This window comes from Rhinoraja longicauda, chromosome 9, assembly GCF_053455715.1.
Source record: "Rhinoraja longicauda isolate Sanriku21f chromosome 9, sRhiLon1.1, whole genome shotgun sequence".
NCBI classification, from domain to species: Eukaryota; Metazoa; Chordata; class Chondrichthyes; order Rajiformes; family Arhynchobatidae; genus Rhinoraja; species Rhinoraja longicauda.
Window position 1 is genome coordinate 44,913,004 of NC_135961.1, and position 23,412 is coordinate 44,936,415.

Genomic DNA, 23,412 nt, shown 5'->3' on the forward strand with positions numbered 1-23,412 from the left:
TGGTGTGGTACACTTCTGGAGGTGCTATCTTGCAGTTGAAATGTTAAACTTCCATCTCAGATGGCTGATGAAAATTCCATGACTATTTGAAGAATGACATTGGATTGTTGTCCAGCATTCTGACCAATATTTTTCTTTTTCTCTACATTATTAGGAATAAAAATAGCCTATTGGATCATTATCACGTTGTTGTTTGTATGCAAATAGACTGCTAGATTTCCTGCATACAACAATGATTACACTTCAAGGAGTACTTCTGTGGCTGTAACATATTTAAGTCCTGAAAGAAATAAGAAGGTGTTATAAAAATGCATGTTTTTAACTATTCCCTAAGTTTCTAATTGCCTGAAACTTTAATTCTCCATCCCTCTCCCATCCTGATCTATTTGTCTGTAGTCTCCTGGAATGTTACTAGGAGGCCTGATGCAAGGTTGGTAAATAACATCTCATCTTCCATTTGGGTATGTTGTAACCTTCCGAACTCCACATCGAATTCTCCAACTATTGAAACCTACTCTTTCTTTTGTCTGTAGAACTGCCCTTTACTGTCAGTCATCCATTGTAATTTTGGCTCTGTTTTCCTCTGCATTAATACAGGCTGATCTGGAATTAGCAACACTTAACATACAAGGAAACATGATCTAATTCTAAATGCAATATTAACTTGTTCTCACTTTTCAGAGATAGTCCCTTTGTTCCACCCAACCTCCACCTTCTCTACCATTGTTTTTTCTCTTCCTATTTCTGATGAAGCGTCTTGTATCTGAAATGTTGTTTTCCTTTCCACAACTGCTGCCTGACTTATTGAGTGTTTCAGGTATTTTCTGTTGTTACTTCATTCCCAGCATCTGCACTTTAAATAAAAAGTGTCATTTGATGATCTTTATTATTTTTATTGAACTTTGGAGCTCCCTCGTTTAAAACCAAGTTGCAAAAGAAGGCACAAAGAGGACTCGTAATCTTTAATACAATACAATACAATATATCTTTATTGTCATTGTACAGGGGTACAACGAGATTGGGAATGCGCCTCCCATACGATGCAATAATTTAGTTAGTTTAAACAACAGCAACCCAATGAAACAAATTGTAACAGTTTTAAGACAGAATAAAGTGCAAGTAGATCTGTGCCGGATCACTGTGCGATGTGACCATCCGGCTCAGCAGGACCGGTTCATAGCAGCTATGGCCCTGGGGATGAAGCTGTTCCTGAGTCTGGAGGTGCGGGCGTAGAAGGCCTTGTATCGTCTGCCCGATGGAAGGAGTTCGAACAGACTGTTGCAGGGGTGTGAAGAGTCTTTGTGGATGCTGGTGGCTTTTCTGAGGCTTTGGGGGATCTTATAGAAACATATAAAATTCTTAAGGGGTTGGAGAGGCTAGATGCGGGAAGATTGTTCCCGATGTTGGGGGAGCCCAGAACCAGGGGTCACAGCTTAAGGATAAGGGGGAAGTCTTTTAGGACCGAGATGAGAAAACATTTCTTCACACAGAGAGTGGTGAGTCTGTGGAATTCTCTGCCACAGAAGGTAGTTGAGGCCAGTTCATTGGCTATATTTAAGAGGGAGTTAGATGTGGCCCTTTTTGCTAAAGGGATCAGGGGGTATGGAGAGAAGGCGGGTACAGGCTACTGAGCTGAATGATCAGCCTGGATCATATTGAATGGCGGTGCAGGCTCGAAGGGCCGAATGGCCTACTCCTGCACCTATTTTCTATGTTTCTATGTGTGTTGTAGATGCCCTCCAAGTCTGGTAGCTGTGTTCCGATGGTCCTCTGAGCTCTATGGACTACCCGCTGAAGAGCTTTCCTTTCTGCCTCCGTGCAGCTGGTACCACACAGGGATGCCATGCGTTAGGATAAAATCCCCATCTCATTTTCCCCCAGGGCCTCCAGAATGTTCCGTGCAAACTAATCTCTTGTTCTTTCCTAACTTGGATCTGCACAACTTCCTCTGGCAGTGATTCCAGATATTAGCCGTTCTCTGTAAATAAATCTTCAGTTGAAGAAGAGAGATATGTACTTGATTGACTCTCATCCTGATGATTACCTTTTCATCTGCATCATGCTCTGCATAGACCCAGGTTATGCAGACACCAAGTGTCATGATGTGCTGAGTTTCTATAAGTTCTTGATGTTGCAATGGATGAGTTTGACCATATACCTGAAGAATGTTCCATTCACTCTTATCATATCATACTACCTGTCTCTTTGAAAAGCAGAGCACCTTTGACAATCAGTCAATAGTTTGCATGGAACATTCTGGAGGCCCTGGGGGAAAATGAGATGGGGATTTTATTAGATGGTTACATGAGCAGCCTATTAAAATTCTTTGATGGGATATCTCATTGATGGGACTTCCAAATAAGCCGTGAGACCTTGCATGATTGATGGTAAGAAGCATCCCCCCTCCCCCCCCCCCCCACAGATCATTCATGCAATGCTGGATTCTCAGCACCAGTGCACATTTCACATCCATCATCTATCTTTTTTCATAATGTGCAATTGTCTTCAGATCTGGTGACCTTCTCATTTTGGAATGCAGCCACGTGTCTGAAGCTGTGCTGAAGTGGATATTGGAAACTGCAAGTCCCATTCTTGTGCTTGTTTTTGGGTTTATACCTTAGCGTTGTTGCAAAGCCCTTTTTGGCCCGTATCACTGTTCATTCACAACAAAATTGAGTGCGTTCGCACCCCTGCAACAATAGTTCTGGTGTGCCCCAGTCTCTTGGCTACATTCCAGTAAACCATGACCCTGACAATGAAACATCTCGGAGATGATAAGCACAGATATTCTTCGAAACATAAACGCAAGATGTTGCTCATTTGAGGAGAATATGATGTGAAAGCAATAAAGCCAAACACCTTGTACTGGCCTGAACTGAATTGTCAATGCTGCATTCCCATTGACAGGCCACTCATTCTTGGAGACACCATAAATGATTCGTGCTAATAGTAATTGCGGAGGCATTTGATAATAAATAACGATGGTTGCAAATGGAAAATACTTGACTCCCAGGAGAATGTCAATCACAGCTCTCGTCTTATGATTTTTATTTGATAATTTGGCAGACCTGCTTGGCAACATCTTGGCTCTCAATCAGAAGGTTCTATGTTTGGGCCCAATTTGAACACGATGAGTGAGTCCGGTGTTGCAGAGAATGCTGAAGCTCAGTTGGAGATGCTGTCCTCAACAAATAACATTGAACTGAGACACAGTTGCTCATTCAGCTGATGCTACAAGAACCCCTAGAATATTCTGAAGGAAGCTGAAGTTCACCTCAATGTCAGTATTTATCCTTAGTTAATGCCACTTAAAAAAAAAGCTGTTTACCTGATCATTATTTGCTGGCTACAGGAATTACATCAAATCAGCAAGTGCACTTTAGAAACGATTCATTAGCTGCCAAGTACTTGGGGAAGTCCCAAGGATGTGGAAGGTGTGAGGTTAACCTCTATCTCCTTTGCTGAGTCAGCAGCTTGCTTGTTGAGGTGGCTTGTTTCTCACACAGCTGCTCTACTTTGTGGGAGGGAGAAAGGAAGAAATAAAAGTGTTGAGCATGAACAGGTTGTTTACCCACAGGAGGTTGGTACAGCCGAAGGTTGAATTTGCCTTCGAGCTAGTCTGCTTGTGACTTGCAAATAATTGTTTTGGATTTTTACATTATTTTACGATTGGAAAGCCCACACATGGAATAATAGACAATGTTTATTTTGATATCTTAATTTTTGTATGCACTTGCTCTTCTTTATCTGTCTTGACTGAATGCAAAGTGAATCATCATCGATGGGATTCACCTGTGCTTCTGAAACTTCTTTCCAACACTTAGATCTCAGCCCAAATCAGCTATCGTCTGGGAGCAACATCCCATACCACAATGATGCCTGGAGATCTCTGATTTACTGTCCAGTCATGTATTGGGCTTGACCACCAACAGGGGTTAAGGTGCCAGGCCTCAGCTGGGAAAGAGGTGTCACTTTGGTGTTTGTACTGGAGAAGTGTGAACTTCACTCAAACCATTCCATTCTAAGTCTCCCTGCACTTCAGAACAGTGTTCCAGCTAAATGGGGCTGGTATGTGGGAGGCCCCTTCTCCTGGACTGGACCAGACTGTGAGACACTCCCGTGTGCAACCAGCTGCTAGCCACCTTGCAGAAGAACGACTGCTTGGTGGGCTACGGGAGGGCAGCTGATGCCTGGAGAGCCATGTTCCCATCAGCTGTTGCTCTGAGAAAAGAGAATAGGTAGGCAGAAAATTATGTGAATCTTAAATATCCAACAGGATATTCTTTATCAACAGTCAAGTTGTAAAGTCAGTGTGGGCAACATGGGGAAAACTATCACAGCCCATTGTTCACTAGTGGCTGCAGTCCTTCGCTTGTGTGTTAGTGGCACCCAATAAGTCATTGCAGTGTGTAATGGGAGGCCATTGTGGTCAGAAATGTAGGAAATCAATGCAATGTGGAGATTTATATGGGGAAGCTGTTGCTGATCTTCAGAACAATGGCTTTTCTGTACTTTGAACCCTCAGGTCAAAAAATAAATCCTGGGTCAAAACATTGTTCTAACATTTGTACGTTGTTGTGCTTTCTTGATGATTAAAAATTTTTTTTTAATGAATCGTCAGTTATTGCTCTATCAGCATACAAACAAATAATAAGGAATTTGTATTTTATGGAGAATTTTCTGCCTCCTCAGGATGTTCGCATTAAATTTACCAGTGGCTGTTTTGCAGAGAAACCACACCAGCAGAATTACTAAGGAACAATGTTCCAGCAAAAGTATGAGGTTTACCAGTTAATCAGTATTGATAATATTATTAACTGATAAATATTTAACAGTGTTTTAATGCTCTTGCCTGATGGTATCTGCATAGCACTCTGGGATTTGGTTAGTCTACCTGACCTGAACAAAAAGACATGACGTCTTTCTTCTGAAAGGCAGCACTTTTGACAGTGAAAAATTCGCCCTTGTCATCTTGGAATCGGTCGTGAGCCCATGACTTTGTGCTTCAATGGTGAGTTTCCCAGCATTGAGCTCTGCATTTGGGTGTACCAAAACTTGGAAGTTATGATGTCAGATGGTCACAGGGCGGCACGGTAGCGCAGCGGTAGAGTTGCTGCTTTACAGCGAATGCAGCGCTGGAGACTCAGGTTCGATCCTGACTACGGGTGCTGCACTGTAAGGAGTTTGCACGTTCTCCCCGTGACCTTGGTGAATAACTGCAGTGCAATTTGTCCATGGTGCACACTACAGCAAAACAAACTGGAGGCTCAATTCAGTAAAGTGATGCATCTCTACCAGGTGAGCTCAATGCTTTCTACACCTGTCCTGAACAGACAAACAAAATTCTACTGTGGCGCTTGCTGCCTCCAATGCCTACTGGCTCTGTCCCATCCAGTCAGATCTGATTTTCATGAGAGTAAACTCTTGGAAAGTGGCCGGCCCGGATAGAGTCCCTGCATAGGTCCTGAAATTGTGTGCCAATCAACTGGCCACATACTTCACCGACATCTTCAACCCCGCACATCAAAGGACTAAAAAACCTCATCTACCTCAAGCAAACCCATCATTCCAGTCCCTGAGAAAAGTAAAGTGACCTGGCTCAATGACTACCTCCGAGTAACTCTGACATTGTAGTGTTCTGAAAGATTGATGTGCAAGATACATCTTCTGGATGCGCTGGAACACATCCTCAGTGATGTGACCTGGGGTCATCGGATGTTTCGGGTCTCACAACATCAGACACCCTCGCCCAGGCGACCCAGCCGGGGTTGATCAGGCCCCGACTTGCGTCCCAGCGGCGAATGCCCACGGATATCAGCCCTCTTAATTTAAAGCCATCTAGTGGCTTTCTCTGCGGCTTCGCTTGCGGATTGAATGGCCCTCTTCTTTGCCAGCCCCGTAATGCCCAATTGGTTGAGGACTTTGCAGAGTGAGTGTCCTGCAAAGCCTCTACAGCCCACCTCTATGGGTTCATAGCGTCTTCCAGCCTCTGTCCCGGCACATCTCCACCAGCTCCTGGTACTTTGCACGTTTCCTCTCATTTGCTTCTTCCATACGCTCTTCCCAAGGCACTGTCAGCTCCAGAATGATCAGCTGTTTTGTCACTTCAGAGGTGATGATCATGTCTGGCCAGAGTGATGTTGCTGTGATGTGCTGCGGAAATTTCAGCTGTTTGCCCAGATTGACGTGCAGCTGCCAGTCAGTGGCCGTGTAGATGAGGCCCGCCCTTGTTTTTGGTTGTGGTCGAGGTTTCTCTCCAGCTTTGACAAAAGTGATTGATTTCTTCGGGGCATGGTGGTGTTTGTTGCTACTGATGGCAGTGGCTATGCTCTCAGCAACCACCTTGAACTCCTGGTAATGGCGCCACCAATAGCGACCTTTGACATTGAAGTGTTCTGAAAGATTGATAATCTTCCAGTCGAAGCCAATCTCACAGGCATTCTTGACTCTTGGTAATATTCGTATGGGAAAAATAGATCTGTGGCGGATGCCATCTCTCTTGCGTTACACTCAGCTCTGGATCACCTTAACAATAAGAACTATTTCAGGATACGATTCTGAAAGTTCAGCCTTCAAAACTAAATCAGATCATCCCTGAACTTCTTCACCTTTTGGACTTCTGGACTGGCACATGCCAGTCAGTTAGTCAGTCACGTCAGTCATAACATTTCTTCCACCCTGTCCCTCACAAATGGTGACCCTCAGCATTGTTTACTCAGTCCCTGTATGCTTATGGCTGTGTGGTCAAATATAACCCTAATCTAGATTATCTGATTCTATTCTGAAGGCACTGATTGATTTACTTTCTAACAATCCTATAGACAGCGAGTTCCAGATTTTCACCACTCACTATTTAAAAGAAATCCTCAAACCCAACCTGGTACCTTTTGCTCAACAATTTGAATATAGGTCTCTCGTCTTTGAGGTGTCTGCAACAAAAACAGCTTCCCACCATTTCTCATCATGATGCTGCCTGTCCCGCTGAGTTACTCCAGCATTTTGTGTCTATCTTCGGTTTAAACCAGCGTCTGCAGTTCCTTCCTACATACTTCCTACCATTTACCATGCCTAAACCTACCATGACCTGCGCATTTTCTTAAAGATCGTCTTAACCTTTGACGATCCCCAGAGAATTACCCTGACTTCTCCAGCTTAGCCTCATAGTTTAAATCCCTCATTCTGCGACCATTTTAGCAAATCTCTCTACACCTCAATCCTTTCTAAAGCGTGTTGACTGGAGTAAGCTAAAACTTGGAATAAGCGGTTTGTATTATAAGGAAAGATTGCATCTGCTGGAGTTTAGAAGAGCAAAAGGTAATTAAAAACAAAACATCATGTGTGGTCTTGACAGAGTGGATGTGAAGATAATGCTTCCTCATGAGAGAATGTAGAACTAAGAGTCAGATTTTTTATAATTAAAATGTTATTAATTTCAGACAGAGATAGTTTTGTTCTTTTTAATCAGTGGGGTTGAGAATCATTGAGCTACACAGCATGGAAACAGGCCATTCAGCCCAACTCATCCATGCCAACCAGGATGCCTTTCTAAACTAGTCCCATTTGCTTGCATTTGACACATATCCCTCTAAACATTTTATGTCTATGTACCTGTCCAAATGATTTTAAATGGTGTTATTAAACTCTATTTCTCAAAAAGAGGTGGAAGCTGAGTCTGAATATTCTTAGGTCGAGGTAGACAGATACATGATAAGCAAATTTGTGAAAGATTATTGGCAGTGTATGGCAATATGGAATTGAGGTGACAATCAGATCATCTTATTAAATGCTGGAGGAAACTTGCAGGGCCAAGAATTTGGTTCCTGCTCCTAATTCAGATGATTTTATGCAATTGGATGCAGTATTCCATTCGTAGTCTAACCGGTATTGTGCAACTAAACCATCTGGACAATGTAAGTTTGTGCGTAGAATAACACGGGTAATGTTCTTGAACAGCAAAGTTAAGTTTGCAAGTCCAATACTTTTACAAGTATTTTGTTAAATAACATAACTTAACATATGTTGGTTATTGTCGTACAAACAGTTTCAGTGATGTGAAGTTTAATATGACTAATTTACTCCTAGATCAGTGAAAGGTCACAGTATCACAGTGTGATATTCTCCCTGGTCCCTAAATGAATTTGGTGTAAAACAGAGAAGGGTAATGGCTCTTTGAAGTTATAGCTATTGCTACTACTTTTTCCATCAACTGAAATCCATCATCATTACCAGATGACATTTGTGGCTCAAGCGTAGTTCACAGAAATCGACTTGTTGATGTTCATAAGAAAACTGTCAGTAGTAAAATTGGACTCTGGAGAGGTGTGAGGAGGAGTATGAAATGAAACCAGTCAACTGTAGGTAGCTGTGGAACTTCACCCTGAAGTATAATTTTGGCAGTTTGCTTTGTGGTGTGTTTTTAGAGACTCTCGTCAGCTGCTATTTGTGATGCAAATTACTGCTTGCTTGCCGATGGGATTTTTTGTTGTTTTGGGGTCAGGTTTAATAAACACTATTAGTCCTCAGGCTTGGCTTGTGTTTGGATTGGTCATGCTGGACCAGGTTATAATTATTATACCCAAGCAGAGCTGTGAGGCAAATATCTGAAGTTCTTGAAACCCAGTGTATTTTGGAAGTGATGCACAAGTGTTGCACAGCATTAAATTGTGTCCATTTGCAAATCTGGATTATTTGGTGAGTAATATATTTTTCTCTTCACAGGAAGGAATCTCTGCTGCGATGTTCTCAGTGTAAGATCGCAAGATATTGCAACGCCACGTGCCAGGTAAGCAGTTATATAGAATCATAGAGATTAGGCTGCCTGGATTAATGGCTGGGCTTGCAACTAAAAGTTAAATTAAAGCAAAAAGTAAATATAAAGGTGGTCTTGATGAACTGCAACAAGTAGTTCTGTGGCAGATTGAATTTCTGTTGGTTTGTCGTGTTGTCCCAGAAAATAGTAATTGCATGCCTATCCCAAAGGTCTTTAAGTGTGAAGAGTGCAAATTAATTTAATATTGCGGGTACAATACCTGTTGATGGACTGGGTTTGGATCTTGTCTCATTTCAGCTGCTGCTTAATGTCCTGAACACAACACAGGTTTTTGTTTTGACAGGCAGGCCAATGTAGAAATGGGTTTATAATTGAAAGAGTTTTGAAAACGTCTGAGTTTTGATGCAAAGGTTATGGAATCGAGCTGGGTCAAGGAAGTAGTAGTACAAAGATAGACACAATATGCTGGAGTAACTCAGCAGGACAGGCAGCATCTTTGGAGAGAAGGAATGGGTGACATTTCGGGTTGAGATCCTTCTTCAGATTAATGTCAGGGGAGTGGGTGGAACAGAGATAAAATGTAGTCGGAGACAGTTGAACTGGTAGGAGAACTGGGGAGGGGATGGAGAGAGAGGGAAAGCAAGGGCTACTTGAAGTTAGAGAAGTCAATGTTGATACCGCTGGGGTGTAAGCCACCCAAGCGAAATATCAGGTGCTGTTCCTCCAATTTGCGCTGGGCCTCACTCTGACAATGGAGGAGGCCCAGGACCGAAAGGTCAGTGTGGGAATGAGAGGGGGAGTTAAAGTGTTGAGCAACCGAGAGATCAGGTCGGTTTAAATGGACTGAACAGAGATGTTTAGCGAAACGATCGCTGAGCCTGCACTTGGTCTCGCTGATATAAAGGAGTCCACACCTGGAACAGCGGATACCATAGATGAGGTAGGAGGAGGTGCAAGTGAACCACAAGTAGTAGTACAAGATCTCTTTCTTTGATTGAACAGGTTTGAGGGGCTGAATCACTTCCGTTCTCAATCATTTGTTGGATGATTTTATCAGCTGAGACCTTGTGCTCGTTAATGTATCTTTTTCGATTAAAAGATTTTTCACAGTTTTCAAAATTCTTGTATTGTCCCTAGGGTGCGTGGATTTATAATTCTGAATATAAAACTAACCAATGCGCAGAGCTTGAGTTGAGGTGTTTTGTTTGCCACTGAAACTCTGGAAATCTCAGGGTCAAAAAAGATTCCTAGCAGATATATGGAGAAATTGTACTGAAATTAAAATCTGAAAATGGTCTAAAGATGAAGCCCTCAGTTGGAATGAAAATAAAAATACTGCCTGTGGTTTAAAAGAAGATATAGAATAATTGATGGAATTCAAAGTATATTGGATCGTGGTCTGGGAGCTGAACCCTCTACAGATCAAAATGCCTCAATCAACATTACTAACCAAACTCTGCTTTTTGTCAGGTCTTTTCCACATAGTTTAGCTACTGTGCTTTCCTAGATTGCAGTATGGACAGATATAAAAGTATTTCAGTATCCATGAGGTGTTTTGACAATGACCTAACATCGTGACAAAGAAAAAAAAGTGGATTTTCTTTATCTTGTCCGTATTGGAGGAGAACCTTTCAGTAGCTGAGGATGCACTTTTTTGAAGGACTACAAATGGTTCAATGGTGCCTGAACTAGGTACAGTCTAATTTCATTTTTGCATACAGTTCAATAGAAATCTTACCATACATTGGGCACAATCATACTTGGGTACAAGAGTGTAAGATTAGTAGATTACACTGATGTAGAGTCACCACATTTCCAGTGCCATGTTGTCTCCTTTAAGTTCACAGTTGGGTCGCAGTTTGTCTCCTTTAAGTTCACAGGAGGGTCTTAACTTGGCCACATAAGCCTGTTATACAGGTGGTGGCACTGGGTCGGAATTGCAGGAGACAGCCTTGCCTGGTGTGGTTGTCAATGCCCTCCACTGATGTACCTTGCTCCTGCAGGCTGCATCACTGTGCACTCGGCCTCTTGGAACAGCACCCAATCCCATCGAGCCCCAGGCTGCTGCGGGGCCTCCAGCAGCCCGTTCCACCAACCACATTGATCCAGACACATTGACCCACGAACGCACTTTCCCTAGCCTCATGCAGACACCTTTCAGCCTCCTCACATCGGGGTGTTTACTGCAGCTGGCCTCTGAACACAGGGAGTGCCTCTGGCATGGTAGGTGAGTCCCTGGACCACTCACGGCACTGTTCTTCTCCTCCATCCTCTGGACTTTAGCTGTGTACTTATTCATTTGACTCCTTTACTATGGCTCCTTGGTGCCATTGTAGATTTAGCATTCCCTTTTCTTGCCTCAAACAGCATTCATTTCTTCCGTATATCAATGCTGCGAGGTGGTTTGGGGCTGAATCATGTTGTCAACTCTGGGGGTGGAGAGGGAGATATTTTAACTACCTCAATCACCACCACCATTGAAGAGGGTGACTTCATTATCTACCAACTTTCCCATTTTTAACACCAATGTTTTTGTGCTGGATGAGGAATGTCGGAGTTGGATAACTCAAACCCATATACTTGTACCAAGGGAATCATTGGGGAATCAGAAAGCTGTCACCTGGGGCTTGGAAGAGCAACAATAGACAATAGGTGCAGGAGTAGGCCATTCGGTAGGCCTTTGTGGGCCTTTACTCTTTTATGGAACTCCATCAATGCATTAAATCCTCATGACAATCCCTCTTCCTGACCTGCTTGCCTCCAATTCCATCCTAGCCTGCCCTTCTGCTCACCTGCTGACTAGATGCACTGGCGCATGAACATTGAATTCTTCAGTTTTAATTATCACCCCACCCCATGTTTTTCTCTTCCTCTCCTTCGATTACTGTTTATCCATTGTTGAAGCTAACATGTATTTTGAGTGGGGATTAGAGTTTGTTTTTGGTGACTGAGACCTGCTGTGTAAGGGCACAATTCCCCAGTTTGTTATCAAGATGAATATCGCCTTGCAGCAGCCATAATAATCGTGGGTAGCAGACCTACCAAGAGGCTCAAAAGATTTTTCACTGAGGTAGAGGCTCCCATAAATATGTCAGAATTACCTGATCTTGTAAAACACGTTTTGAATCCAGAAGCATCTTTGTCCAAAGGCTTTTTAAGTGTTAGTTCTGCCTGCTGATGGTGCTAGTGAGGGAATTGGGAAGATTGCGCTGCTGTTTTCAATGGGTTACATTTCCGTCTCTGTGTGGAGTGAGCCGCACTTGTTACCCAGCTTCTTGTGTAATAAAACCCTCTTCTATTTAGTACGCCAGACATCTCCTTGTGTGGCCGGACTGTGTTCAATCTCCCTATTTTATTCTTGTCCATACAGAAAAAAATCCAATGTTTCAATTCACTTCTATACTTTTTCTATACCTATCACCATCTGTGTTTATTTTTAATTTTTAATTCTTTGTCCATTTTTTCCCCCAAAATCTTTTTACATATTAAAAAGCTATCATTCTCAGGGCATTCATTAATGCCTTAAGTAACTTAACTAAATGAAATAAAAACAGAAAATACTGAAAACACTCAACAGGTCAGGCAGCATCTGTACAAAGAGAAGCAGAGTTAACATTTCAGGTCAAATACCCTTCATCAGGACTCGGTGAAATATTTGTTTTAAAATTAACTCTCTTCCTTCAGATATTGGTTATTAAGTTTCTGAGTATTCATATCTATCTTTGGTCTCAAGATAGTTCACTCAGTCCTCAAAATATATAGTCCCTCTTTTTCCCCCCTTCCAATTCATGAACATATAGGCAACGGAGGGTTATGGATCATGTGTAGGCATAAGTGATTAGGTTATGCAGAAATCATTTACGGCATAGACATTGGGCTGGAAAGCCTGTTCCTCTACTGTGCCATTCTAAGAGTATGAAGGGTCCTAACCTGAAATATCACTTGTCTATTCCCTCCATAGATGATGTCTGACCTACTGAGTTTCTCCAGCACTTTGTGTGTTTGCCGAACATTCCAGCATCTACTCTACCTTTTGTCTCTATTCCTTCTATTAGTTCGAGTCATTCAATTGGCTGGTACCAACAGTCTGAAATTGGCCCATCTGGGCCAAGAACTTCTCAGCTGTCATCAGAAAAACTTGTGTGGACTCACGGAAAGTAGGGGACATTGTAAGAGTCCCAGGTGTGTAATTTTGTGGATAAATTCAGGATATCTTTATTTGTCATCCAAAAAACAAGTTTTTTGGACGAGGTTTCGTCACCCACAGTCCAACAATAAGAGCAATAAAATAAGCAAATTACACAACCCCAACCAACACAAAGCACAAAAAAAAGAAACATCCATCACAGTGAGTCTCCTCCAGTCCCCTCCTCACTGTGATGGAAGGTCAGAATGTCTTTTCAACTTCAGATAGCTCCTCTGTCCCTCCCTTCCCCTCCTCCTTCCCAGAGCTCCCTCTATCTTCCTGTCTCCACCTATATCCTTCCTTTGTCCCACCCCCGACATCAGTCTGAAGAAGGGTCTCGACCCGAAACGTCACCCATTCCTTCTCTCCCGAGATGCTGCCTGACCTGCTGAGTTACTCCAGCATTTTGTGAATAAATGTCTTTTCTCTTCCCCTGCCATCTTCTCCCGTAGCAGGCTGTTGTACTTGCCACGTTCCAGGCCGCGCCGGACGGTGAAAGGTCCGCAGCGGGCCGACCCCAGCCCCGCGATCCGGGGCAGGCAAAGACGCTGCCGCTGCTGCTGCACGTCGGGGCGGTCGTGGCTCCCGACATTGAAGCCCCCACCGAGCAGAGAAATTAAATGATTTCCAGTTTATACATTATTTGATTTCATTTTTTTTTGCTAAATAATTTTGTAACTACAAGCGACACTGAAATCTGTTCATGTTTAGGGTATAAAAACATTTGTCATTGTGGAGACAGAAGCCATAGTGGTCTGGCAGCTGCTGGAACTGCCACACGCCTTGTGATGCCCTGCCAGTAAGCTCGCTGAATGTCACGATTTTCAGGTTAATGTGCAAGAGGTCAGGCTTGAGTGGAGGATTTTTTCAGATGCACAGGATTTTCTCACTGTAGCACAGCATGAGTGTGAACCCGTTGGACTGATGTCATAGCTGTCAAGTTATTCCGGCAGTTAATGAGCACCCCCTCCAAGGTGAAGTTGAGTCGTATTTTGAGGTTCTTCCTCCTTGCCTGCCCTGCTGTTCATCGACGTGTGCTGAGGGTGAAGACCTTGGTTGCACGATGATACAAAAATACCATTGATGCACAGGATAAAAAGCTGCGGGCAAACGAGAAAGCACATCAGTTATTCTTGAGCAGGTTCACATGATGACACAGTGGTGACATCTAATTGTTGTGAACAGAGTGAAATATGATAGATGCAAAATGCTGGAGTAACTCAGTGGGACAGGCATCATCTCTGGAGAGGAACGGGTGACGTTTTGGGTCGAGACCCTTCTTCAGACTGAAATATGATACTTCTGCTTCTGAAACCATCATATCCCCTCCAATGATGTATAGTCTATAGTTAAATGTTTTAGAATGAATGTTTAGTTAATGTCAAGGCAAGTCAAGTCAAATTTTGTTAACATGCACAAATATGGTGAGGTACAGGTAGAATGAGAAATCTTGCTTGGATTTCCATGAAGGTTTTCTCATCAGTGTGGACTTGATTGGCATGAAATATTAGACTCTTCAATGCATTTCCCTCCCCATTGCACGCACACTTGATCAATATATTATAAAGTGCATTACTCTCAGCTACAATTTTTCTTTGACATAGGAAGTGATGATTCAACCCTTCATTTTTGTGCTGACTCACAGAGCAATTCCGATCCCCCACAAATTTTCCGTGCAGTTTTTCCTTTCCATCTTTCCATCAATTTTACTATCCACACTGTACCAGAGGTACTTTACAGTGGCCAATGAACCTACCAATCCCCACGTTTTTGAGAAGTGTGAGGAAACTGGAGCAGCCAGAGGAAATCCTCACAATCCCCGGGAGAACATGCAAACTGCATGCGGACAGCATGAGAGGTCAGGGTTGAACCTGGGTCACTGGAACTGCGGCAGCAGCGCTATTAGCTGCATTCTAAATATCCACCAACAATGTTGATCATATCATATCATATATATACAGCTGGAAACAGGCCTTTTCGGCCCACCAAGTCCGTGCCGCCCAGCGATCCCCGTACATTAACACTATCCTACACCCACTAGGGACAATTTTTACATTTACCCAGCCAATTAACCTACATAACCTACAATCAGTTGACCTATTAGAAGGTGCTGTTGAACATTGTTGGCACCTGCAGATGGAACTCTTCTGAGGAAATGTGGGTAATGCAGAGATCAGTGTGCTTTAGGTGTGGTGCATTCATCAGAAAGTACAGGCAGTCCCCGGGTTATGACAATGAACAAGTCCAAGATATTTAAGGTAAATCGTTGGAAAAAAGATGAGTGCACTCGATGGTTGTCTGTCGTCAGGAGAAGAAGGAAATGCTGGCAAATCTCAGTGTCCAAAGTGGCACCTTTTCAGTGAGGTCAAAATATATATATTTTTTTAATCATTCAGCAGGTCGGGCAGCATCTGTAGAGGGCCAAGCAATGTCACCAGTACTTGGAAATGTTGGAGATAAAATCATTTAAGTTGCAGAGAAAGAGTGAGGAACGCAGAACAAAAATAAGGCCTGTGATAGGGTGGGGATTGATACAGTGGAGGTATTCATAGAGGGAGGACAGTCAAGACTTGTGAAAAATAAAAGGGCAGGTTTGGAGATATATAAATAGGCGATGAAAGGAATCTGATTCTTACCAGAACAGAAAGATACTGAAGGTTGAACATGGAAGATACAAATCTGGAATTGCTGATTATACAGAATTGTTGAATCCGTTGTTAAGTTTGCAAGGTTGATATGTGCCAAGGTGGAAAATACCGGAATCTGTACTCTGCTCTTTTGCTTTAGCATGGTTTTTATTTATTATCGGGACGATGCACTTAAATGTCAATCCGTAACCTCTAGCAGGCATTGTCATGAATTGAATGCGACTGATTTAGATTGCTTCTGTTAAGGGACATATTTTTCATCAATCTGAAGACACTTGCTAGTGAAGGTCAGGTCCCAGGTAGGCTTTGTAGCGTCCTCTCATTATAATGCTGCACAGTGAAACAAACATTGTAGTGTACCTGCAGGCTGTTAATAAAAAACGCCTTAATCCAGTTTTGCAAAGGCACCTTAGATTGAATCGTAACTGTATCTATGTTGGTGGCCTGGCTGCGTGTAACTGAGGTGTTTCATTTTGCTTTTCAAGCAGTCAGCACGAACAGTGTGAGGAGAAATAAACACTTTAAACTGCATCGACAATGAATGGAGCTAAATTCTGCAGATTACTGTCAACCATCATCATATATCAATGAGAAACACGCAAGCACAATCAACCACAAGGAGTCTGGAGAAGAGTCTCGACCAAAAACGTCACCCATTCCTTCTCTTCAGAGATGCTGCCTGTCCCGCTGAGTTACTCCAGCTTTTTGCGTCTTATCAACCCTTAACTTAACCTGGGGTGTGTGTGATGTTTGGGCAGAAGGAGAAATTTTAACTGAATATCATCTCCTTGGAGATTGTTTTCTTTTTTCACGGGAATTTTTTGATGGGATTGAATGAAGGATTTGTGGGGAAAGATGATGGAACCAGGGGAAGGGACAAAACAGATGCTCCATTGTGAAATCTTACACCATCTCTATTCTCCAAGGAGCTCTAAATTCAGCTCCTTATAATTCCTTCCACAAGGTTCTCCACCTCTCACTTTGGTAAAATGTGAAAGTGGGAAGAGATTTACTATAGAACGATCTCAATGATGAAGGACTTTAGTTGTATGGATAAATTAGGGGAACTGGAGTTGTTTTTCTTGGAACCTAGGTGGTTGCGCAGATCTCATAAAAATAGGCTTATTTATGAAATGCCTTGGATGGAGCCTTGAGCTGAATGGTTTGCTAGGCCAATGTTGTGAACCTGGAGTCGCATACTGGCCAGGTAATGAGTCAGTTGGATTGCTTAGAATTAGTTTCATAGTGATTGTTACTGATACAATCTTTTAAAAATACCTGCCTGTAACCAAATTTCAGCTTCTTGCTTGCTTGGGCGTTATTTGAACATGTATCGCTCAATCATTCGCACAGGCCTCTACATTTTTAGACTGATTATTTAACTGCGATACAGCCATATCCTGGTTCTGATATGCATGTTTGTCGAAAGTAGTTGAATTTACTATGTCCAGAATAAAATTGGGATTGTCCTGCCATGTATTGCTCAAAACTACTCTTTATCCAAAGTATTTAGTAAATGTGCCTAATTTTATGAGTGTTGTGATGTCAATCATAAATGTCATGTATGTTATGTTGCCATGGTACATCCATGTTAAATCCTGCGTTATACATGTTGGACACAAGACGATGTTCAAATGCAAGGGTTATTTAAGTATAAATTGGGATCTTGCTGTGCATTGCAGGGGAGGGGGATGTGGGGGGTCTGACTGATTCTGTGGGAGGGGGAGTCTGGAAATAATTTAACCGGCCGCTGTGTCTACTGCTCAGTTACGAAAGAACCTTTAGTAACAATGGGACCCAACGAGTCCAAGGGTCGTCTAGTTAACTCCAATGTGCTAATCAGTCAGTGTTCCTGGGCAATTAAACACAAGAACTAACATGTGAAGAACGCAATCTATACCCAGAGGTGTGATCTTCCTGTCCTCAGGATCAGTGCAGGTGCTGGACGTGTGTAGTTGGGGGGAGGTAGTGGGGGGGAGGTAGTGGGCTGACAGGGAACACTGCCTTATCCAGAAAACCTCATAATTCAGCACTATTTGCAATGCTTCCATTCATCAAATTCATAATTCTGAGCAATGATTTGTTGTATGTTGCCTTTTGGTTTTTACCAGAAGACTTTACTTCTGTTTTAGAAAATTTATTGAGAATTATATCTGGTGATTCACCACTTACAGTACTGGTGATCACTGGACCACATCTTTAGCCTCACATCTGTAATAAATGTTCTGTTGCTTAGTTTGTTTTGGACCACAGTACAAACTGCACATAATGCATGAAATGACAGAGAAATTCCATCCTTGAGATTAAGTTACTGGACTGGTAATCCAGATGCTTAGACTACTGAGCTGGAAATAAGAGTTCAAATCCCACCCACCTCTACAGCTCTTAAATTTAAATCCCATAAATTCAATAAACTGGATTAAAAATCAAGATGCTGTGGGTGACGATCACTAAAACTACCAGAATGTAGTTGGGCCACTAAAGAAAAGAACATCTCTGTTCCTGTCATTTCGTTTAGAACCATTTTTAAAAAAAAATCCAAATTACACTGATTTTTAAACAATGGTACAATATGCATTAACAAGATTCTGCAGGAAAAATGTTCCCCATGCTCGCAGGAAAAAATTTCCCCAATGTTCCCCATGTTGAGGGAGTCCAGAACCAGGGATCACTGTTTAAGAATAGGGGGTAGGCCATTTAGGACAGATGAGGAAAAACTTTTTCATCCAGAGTTGTGATTCTGTGGAATTCTCTGCCACAGAAGGCAGCGGAGGCCAATTCACTGGATGTTTTCAAGAGAGTTAGATTTAGCTCTTGGGGTGAATGGGATCAAGGGATATGGGAAAATGCAGGGACGGGGTACTGATCTTGGATGATCAGCCATGATCATATGGAATGGCGGTGCTAGCTCGAAGGGCCAAATGGCCTACTCCTGCACCTATTTTCTATGTTTCTATTCCTGCAACATCCATGAGGGAGTCAAGGGTTTGGACAGTGAGAACACTGTCATTTCTTACTGAAAGTTTGGGAGCCAGATTTTGCAACATTAACAAAGGCTTTCAATACTAATGCTATTTTTTCAGGTAGATCTGAAAGCAACCTCTGGTCTTTCAGTGGTTCCAGACTTACAGGGTTGTGGTAGACTGAAATGGCCCAGCAAGAAGTTTATGACGATTCAAGAGATTGCAGATAATGGTTTACAAAAAAGGCCACAATGCTGGAGTAACTCAGAGAGTCAGGTAGCAGCTCTGTAGGACACGAATTGGTGATGTTTCAGGTCCATGAAGATGGCTTCCCACTAACAGCTCAGGACAGTCAGAGGTGGACAGTAAATGCTAGCCTTGCTCGCAATGCCCACATCCTACATATGGAAAATTGATTGTTTAATGCCTGACAGTTTGAGAGTTTGCTGAGGCTGGAAGTGTCGGCCTATTGCAATTGGCAGCATATGGTGCAGCTTATCTCCCTATTAATGAATAGACATGAAGAGTAGCCAGCAACAGTGTGGAGCTACCACCATCATGTTTTCTGCTCCTTCTTTACCCCAGCTATCTGCATAGTAATATTGTGTATTTAAAGCACACAATCTTCTCTGAATGAAAATCATCTATGGTTTTCTTTGGATTTGAAGCCCTTAAAAAGACATATGGAAACTTTGGAATTCTTAAATGGTGCACTTTGTGATTCAGATGATGGATTGGGTCATGTCCTGAAATGAATTAATTGCTCTGCTTTTATCGGCCATTGTTTGAGTCAACAATGAGAACCCCTTGTGGACAGATGTCTTGGTATTGAGGTCTCTGCATTCTTGTGAATCCCATCGAAGCCCTATGCCTGCTCTGGAAACTAAGCAATATTTTTACAATCGTGCTACTACCTCCACTTAAGCCATTTTGTTTTAGACTTTAGAGATAAAGCGTGGAAACAGGCTCTTCATCCGACCGTCCGCGCCGACCAGTAATCACCCTGTACACTAGCACTATCCCATGCACTAGGGACAATTTACAATTTACAGAAGCCAATTAACCTACAAACCTGCACATCTTTGAAGTGTGTAAGGTTCCGGAGCACCAAGAGAAAAGCCATTCGGTCACAGGGAGAACGTACAAACTCTGTACAGACAGCACGTAGTCAGATTCGAACCTGGGTCTCTGGTGCTGTAAGCCAGCAACTCTCCCGCTATGTCTCTGTGCCTCCATTGTGTGTTCTGTTGCTTCAGCTGGATATTGGCTTCGATGTTTCTTTGACAACTTGGCCTAACATCTCTAATGCTTTGTCCTTGGGAATGATCACAATCTTCTTCAAACTACTTGTAACAAATCAGTTAGCAGCTACTGAAAGGACTATATCCTCATTTTGGATTGTCACAAGTGTCGATGCTTCAGTAAAATCCAAATTTGTTGTCATTCTTGTTTATCGTGGGCACTCTTTAGCTTTTACAAACAACACTGAAGTAATTAGGAAAAACTTGTAATGGCAAGGCTGATCACTTCCCAAATAACACCAACATGTCTTGACATTTAATCTCTATAATGAAATATTGCTTGTTACCAATGTCATATGTCAACAGCCAGTTTGGGGTTGTAACAATTGCTGTCTTCTATTCATACTTTCTGGTATATTCTCGTTAAATTTAACAAACATCGTGGGGAAAACCTTGGAAAGTAATTGCTATATGAATCTGCTAGTTTTCAATTTACAATATACAAGTAAGCTGCTGATGTAATTAGTTTTGTACATTTTCATTGTCTTCTATGTCTTCAGGGTTTTGGTGTCAGTAGATGTGTGATCACATCAATGTGTGACTTGTTACGCTGCGAAGGAGGTTTTAATTGAAGCAGGAAAATCAATCATGGTCGACAGCTTAATAAAGATTCCCTTTATCTTTGTGTATTACAGTTGAAGTACACCTTGAAGGGACTATTCAAAATTAATTGCTGTACATTAGAAACAAAATCGCACCACTGTCCATGGTGTTATGCATCCTTTACACGATCATTTATATTGGAATCAATGCCAAGCTTAGAGAGGATGCAGTTTAGCTTTTGTTGAGTCTTCATCTTATAATTGACCATCTAATGCTCACTAACTAACTTGTTCGACTATCATTTTGCCTTGTGGAATGTATCTGCTGCAACTGTGTTAATAGTCACATAAGATTTTGTTTTAATGAGCTTCTGATTCAAATCCATTTCTGAATGTTATCGATGGCTGGTGATCATTAATTCAGTTAAACCGTTACTGGCAGACGAGTTAAACCGTTACTTTGGATCTGTCTTCACTGAGGAAGATACACACAATCTCCCAAATGTTCTAGGGGCCGGAGAACCTAGGGTGATGGAGGAACTGAAGGAAATCCACATTAGGCAGGAAATGGTTTTGGGTAGACTGATGGGACTGAAGGCTGATAAATCCCCAGGGCCTGATGGTCTGCATCCCAGGGTACTTAAGGAGGTGGCTCTAGAAATAGTGGAAGCATTGGAGATCATTTTTCAATGTTCTATAGATTCAGGATCAGTTCCTGTGGATTGGAGGATAGCAAATGTTATCCCACTTTTTAAGAAAGGAGGGAGAGAGAAAACGGGTAATTATAGACCAGTTAGTCTGACATCAGTGGTGGGGAAGATGCTGGAGTCAATTATAAAAGACGAAATTGCTGAGCATTTGGATAGCAGTAACAAGATCATTCCGAGTCAGCATGGATTTACGAAGGGGAAATCATGCTTGACAAATCTACTGGAATTTTTTGAGGATGTAACTAGGAAAATTGACAGGGGAGAGTCAGTGGATGTGGTGTACCTCGACTTTCAGAAAGCCTTCGACAAGGTCCCACATAGGAGATTAGTGGGCAAAATTAGAGCACATGGTATTGGGGGTAGGGTACTGACATGGATATAAAATTGGTTGACAGACAGAAAGCAAAGAGTGGGGATAAATGGGTCCCTTTCGGAATGGCAGGCAGTGACCAGTGGGGTACCGCAAGGTTCGGTGCTGGGACCCCAGCTATTTACGATATACATTAATGACTTAGATGAATCAAGTCAGCATCAAGAAGGCGGCGCGCACGGACGCAGCGGCTCACAGCTCTCCCTTTCGGTGCGTTTTATGTGTGTTATCTGTGTTATGTCTGTTAGTCAATTTTAGTCATGCAAACCAGGAAAATCAGGCAAATCCTACCTACAACCGAAAGGACCTTCTGATCATCGGATTCCAGTGCAATCGGGACCTTGTGCGCGAATTTCCACACCCGCGAAATATACCGGAAGAGATAGCCAGGACACCGGGCGCTCCGTGGATAGTTGTCGGCGCGAACAGGCGTCGCAGGCGGAGGAGAAACAGGAAGCAAAAGCGAGGATGCCGGTCCGGTATACTTGCCAAGCTAAAGAGACAGCCACACAAACCACCGCTACCCAGCATGTTCCTCACCAACGCCAGATCCATCATCAACAAAATGGACGAACTAAAACTACAGATATCAGCAAACAAACTCGTGGAGGACTGTTGCATTCTCTTAGTAACAGAGACATGGCTTCATCCACTTATCCCAGACGGAGCCATTGAGCTAGCCGGGCGTACAGCGTTTCGTTGGGACAGAAACATCGACTCCGGTAAGAGCAAGGGGGGGGGGGTTATGCATTTATGTGCACAACAGCTGGTGCACTAACATCCAAATCATAGATAGCCACTGTTCTCCTAATCTGGAGTCCCTAACAGTTAAATGCAGGCCTTTTTACCTTCCTCGCGAATTTACAGGGGTTATAGTAACAGCAGTCTACATCCCACCGAATGCTAACGCTAGCACAGCTTTAGGCTACCTGCTCGGTGCAATAAACTCACAACAGAGCACATATCCAGAAGCAGCCCACATCATAGCCGGGGACTTCAACCATGCAGACCTAAAGTCAGTTCTCCCGAAACTTGAACAACACATAAGATGTGCTACCAGGGGGAAAAACACACTAGACAAGGTTTACTCAAATATTAAGAAGGGTTTCAGGTCAGCACCACTACCACACCTGGGGCAGTCAGATCACCTGTCCATATTCCTAACTCCAGCATACACCCCACTCAGGAGGAAAGCTCCAGTCACCATAAAGACTGTTAAGACATGGCCTGAAGGAGCTTCCTCGCAGCTGCAGGATTGCTTCGAAAGGACCAACTGGGATATTTTTGAGGATCAGGACTTGGAGGAGTACACATCAACTGTACTTTGCTACATCCAAAACTGTGTTGACAATGTCACCGTCGACAAACGCATCCGGTTGTACCCCAATCAAAAACCGTGGATGACAAAGGAAGTCAGGTCTCTCCTCAAGGACCGTAACACCGCCTTCAGGTCTAGTGATAGAGCTCTATACAGTGCTGCTAGAACCAACCTGAAGAGAGGCATCAAGGATGCCAAAGCGTCCTACAAGAGGAAGATTGAGGACCACTTTTCCAACAATGACCCACGGCGGGTATGGCAAGGCATCCAGCACATCACCAACTACAAGACCAGCAACCGCACGACTGCCGACGGCGACGCCTCGCTGGCTGAGGAACTTAACTGTTTCTTTGCTCGTTTCGAGGTGAAAGCTACAGTGGCAGACATTACACCCTCTCCAGCACCTGACAGCAACACCTTCACTGTGCAGGAGTATGATGTTAAGCGCGTGCTCAGAGCAGTGAATCCCAGGAAAGCTGCAGGCCCCGATGGTGTGACGGGCAGAGTGCTGAGGGAATGTGCAGACCAATTATCTGAGGTCTTCACAAAAATCTTCAACCTGTCCCTTTTAAAATCCACCATCCCTCCCTGCCTGAAGTCCGCC

General features: G+C 43.0%; 1 protein-coding gene across 1 annotated transcript in view; it reads left to right on the top strand.

The window, feature by feature from the left end:
* smyd3 (SET and MYND domain containing 3) overlaps positions 1-23,412 on the top strand; it is a 675,783-nt gene that overhangs the window by 119,678 nt on the left and 532,693 nt on the right. The window contains exon 2 of the mRNA XM_078405373.1: positions 8,719-8,782. Within this exon, the coding sequence (XP_078261499.1) occupies positions 8,719-8,782 (64 nt within the window). The remainder of the gene's footprint in view (positions 1-8,718; positions 8,783-23,412) is intronic.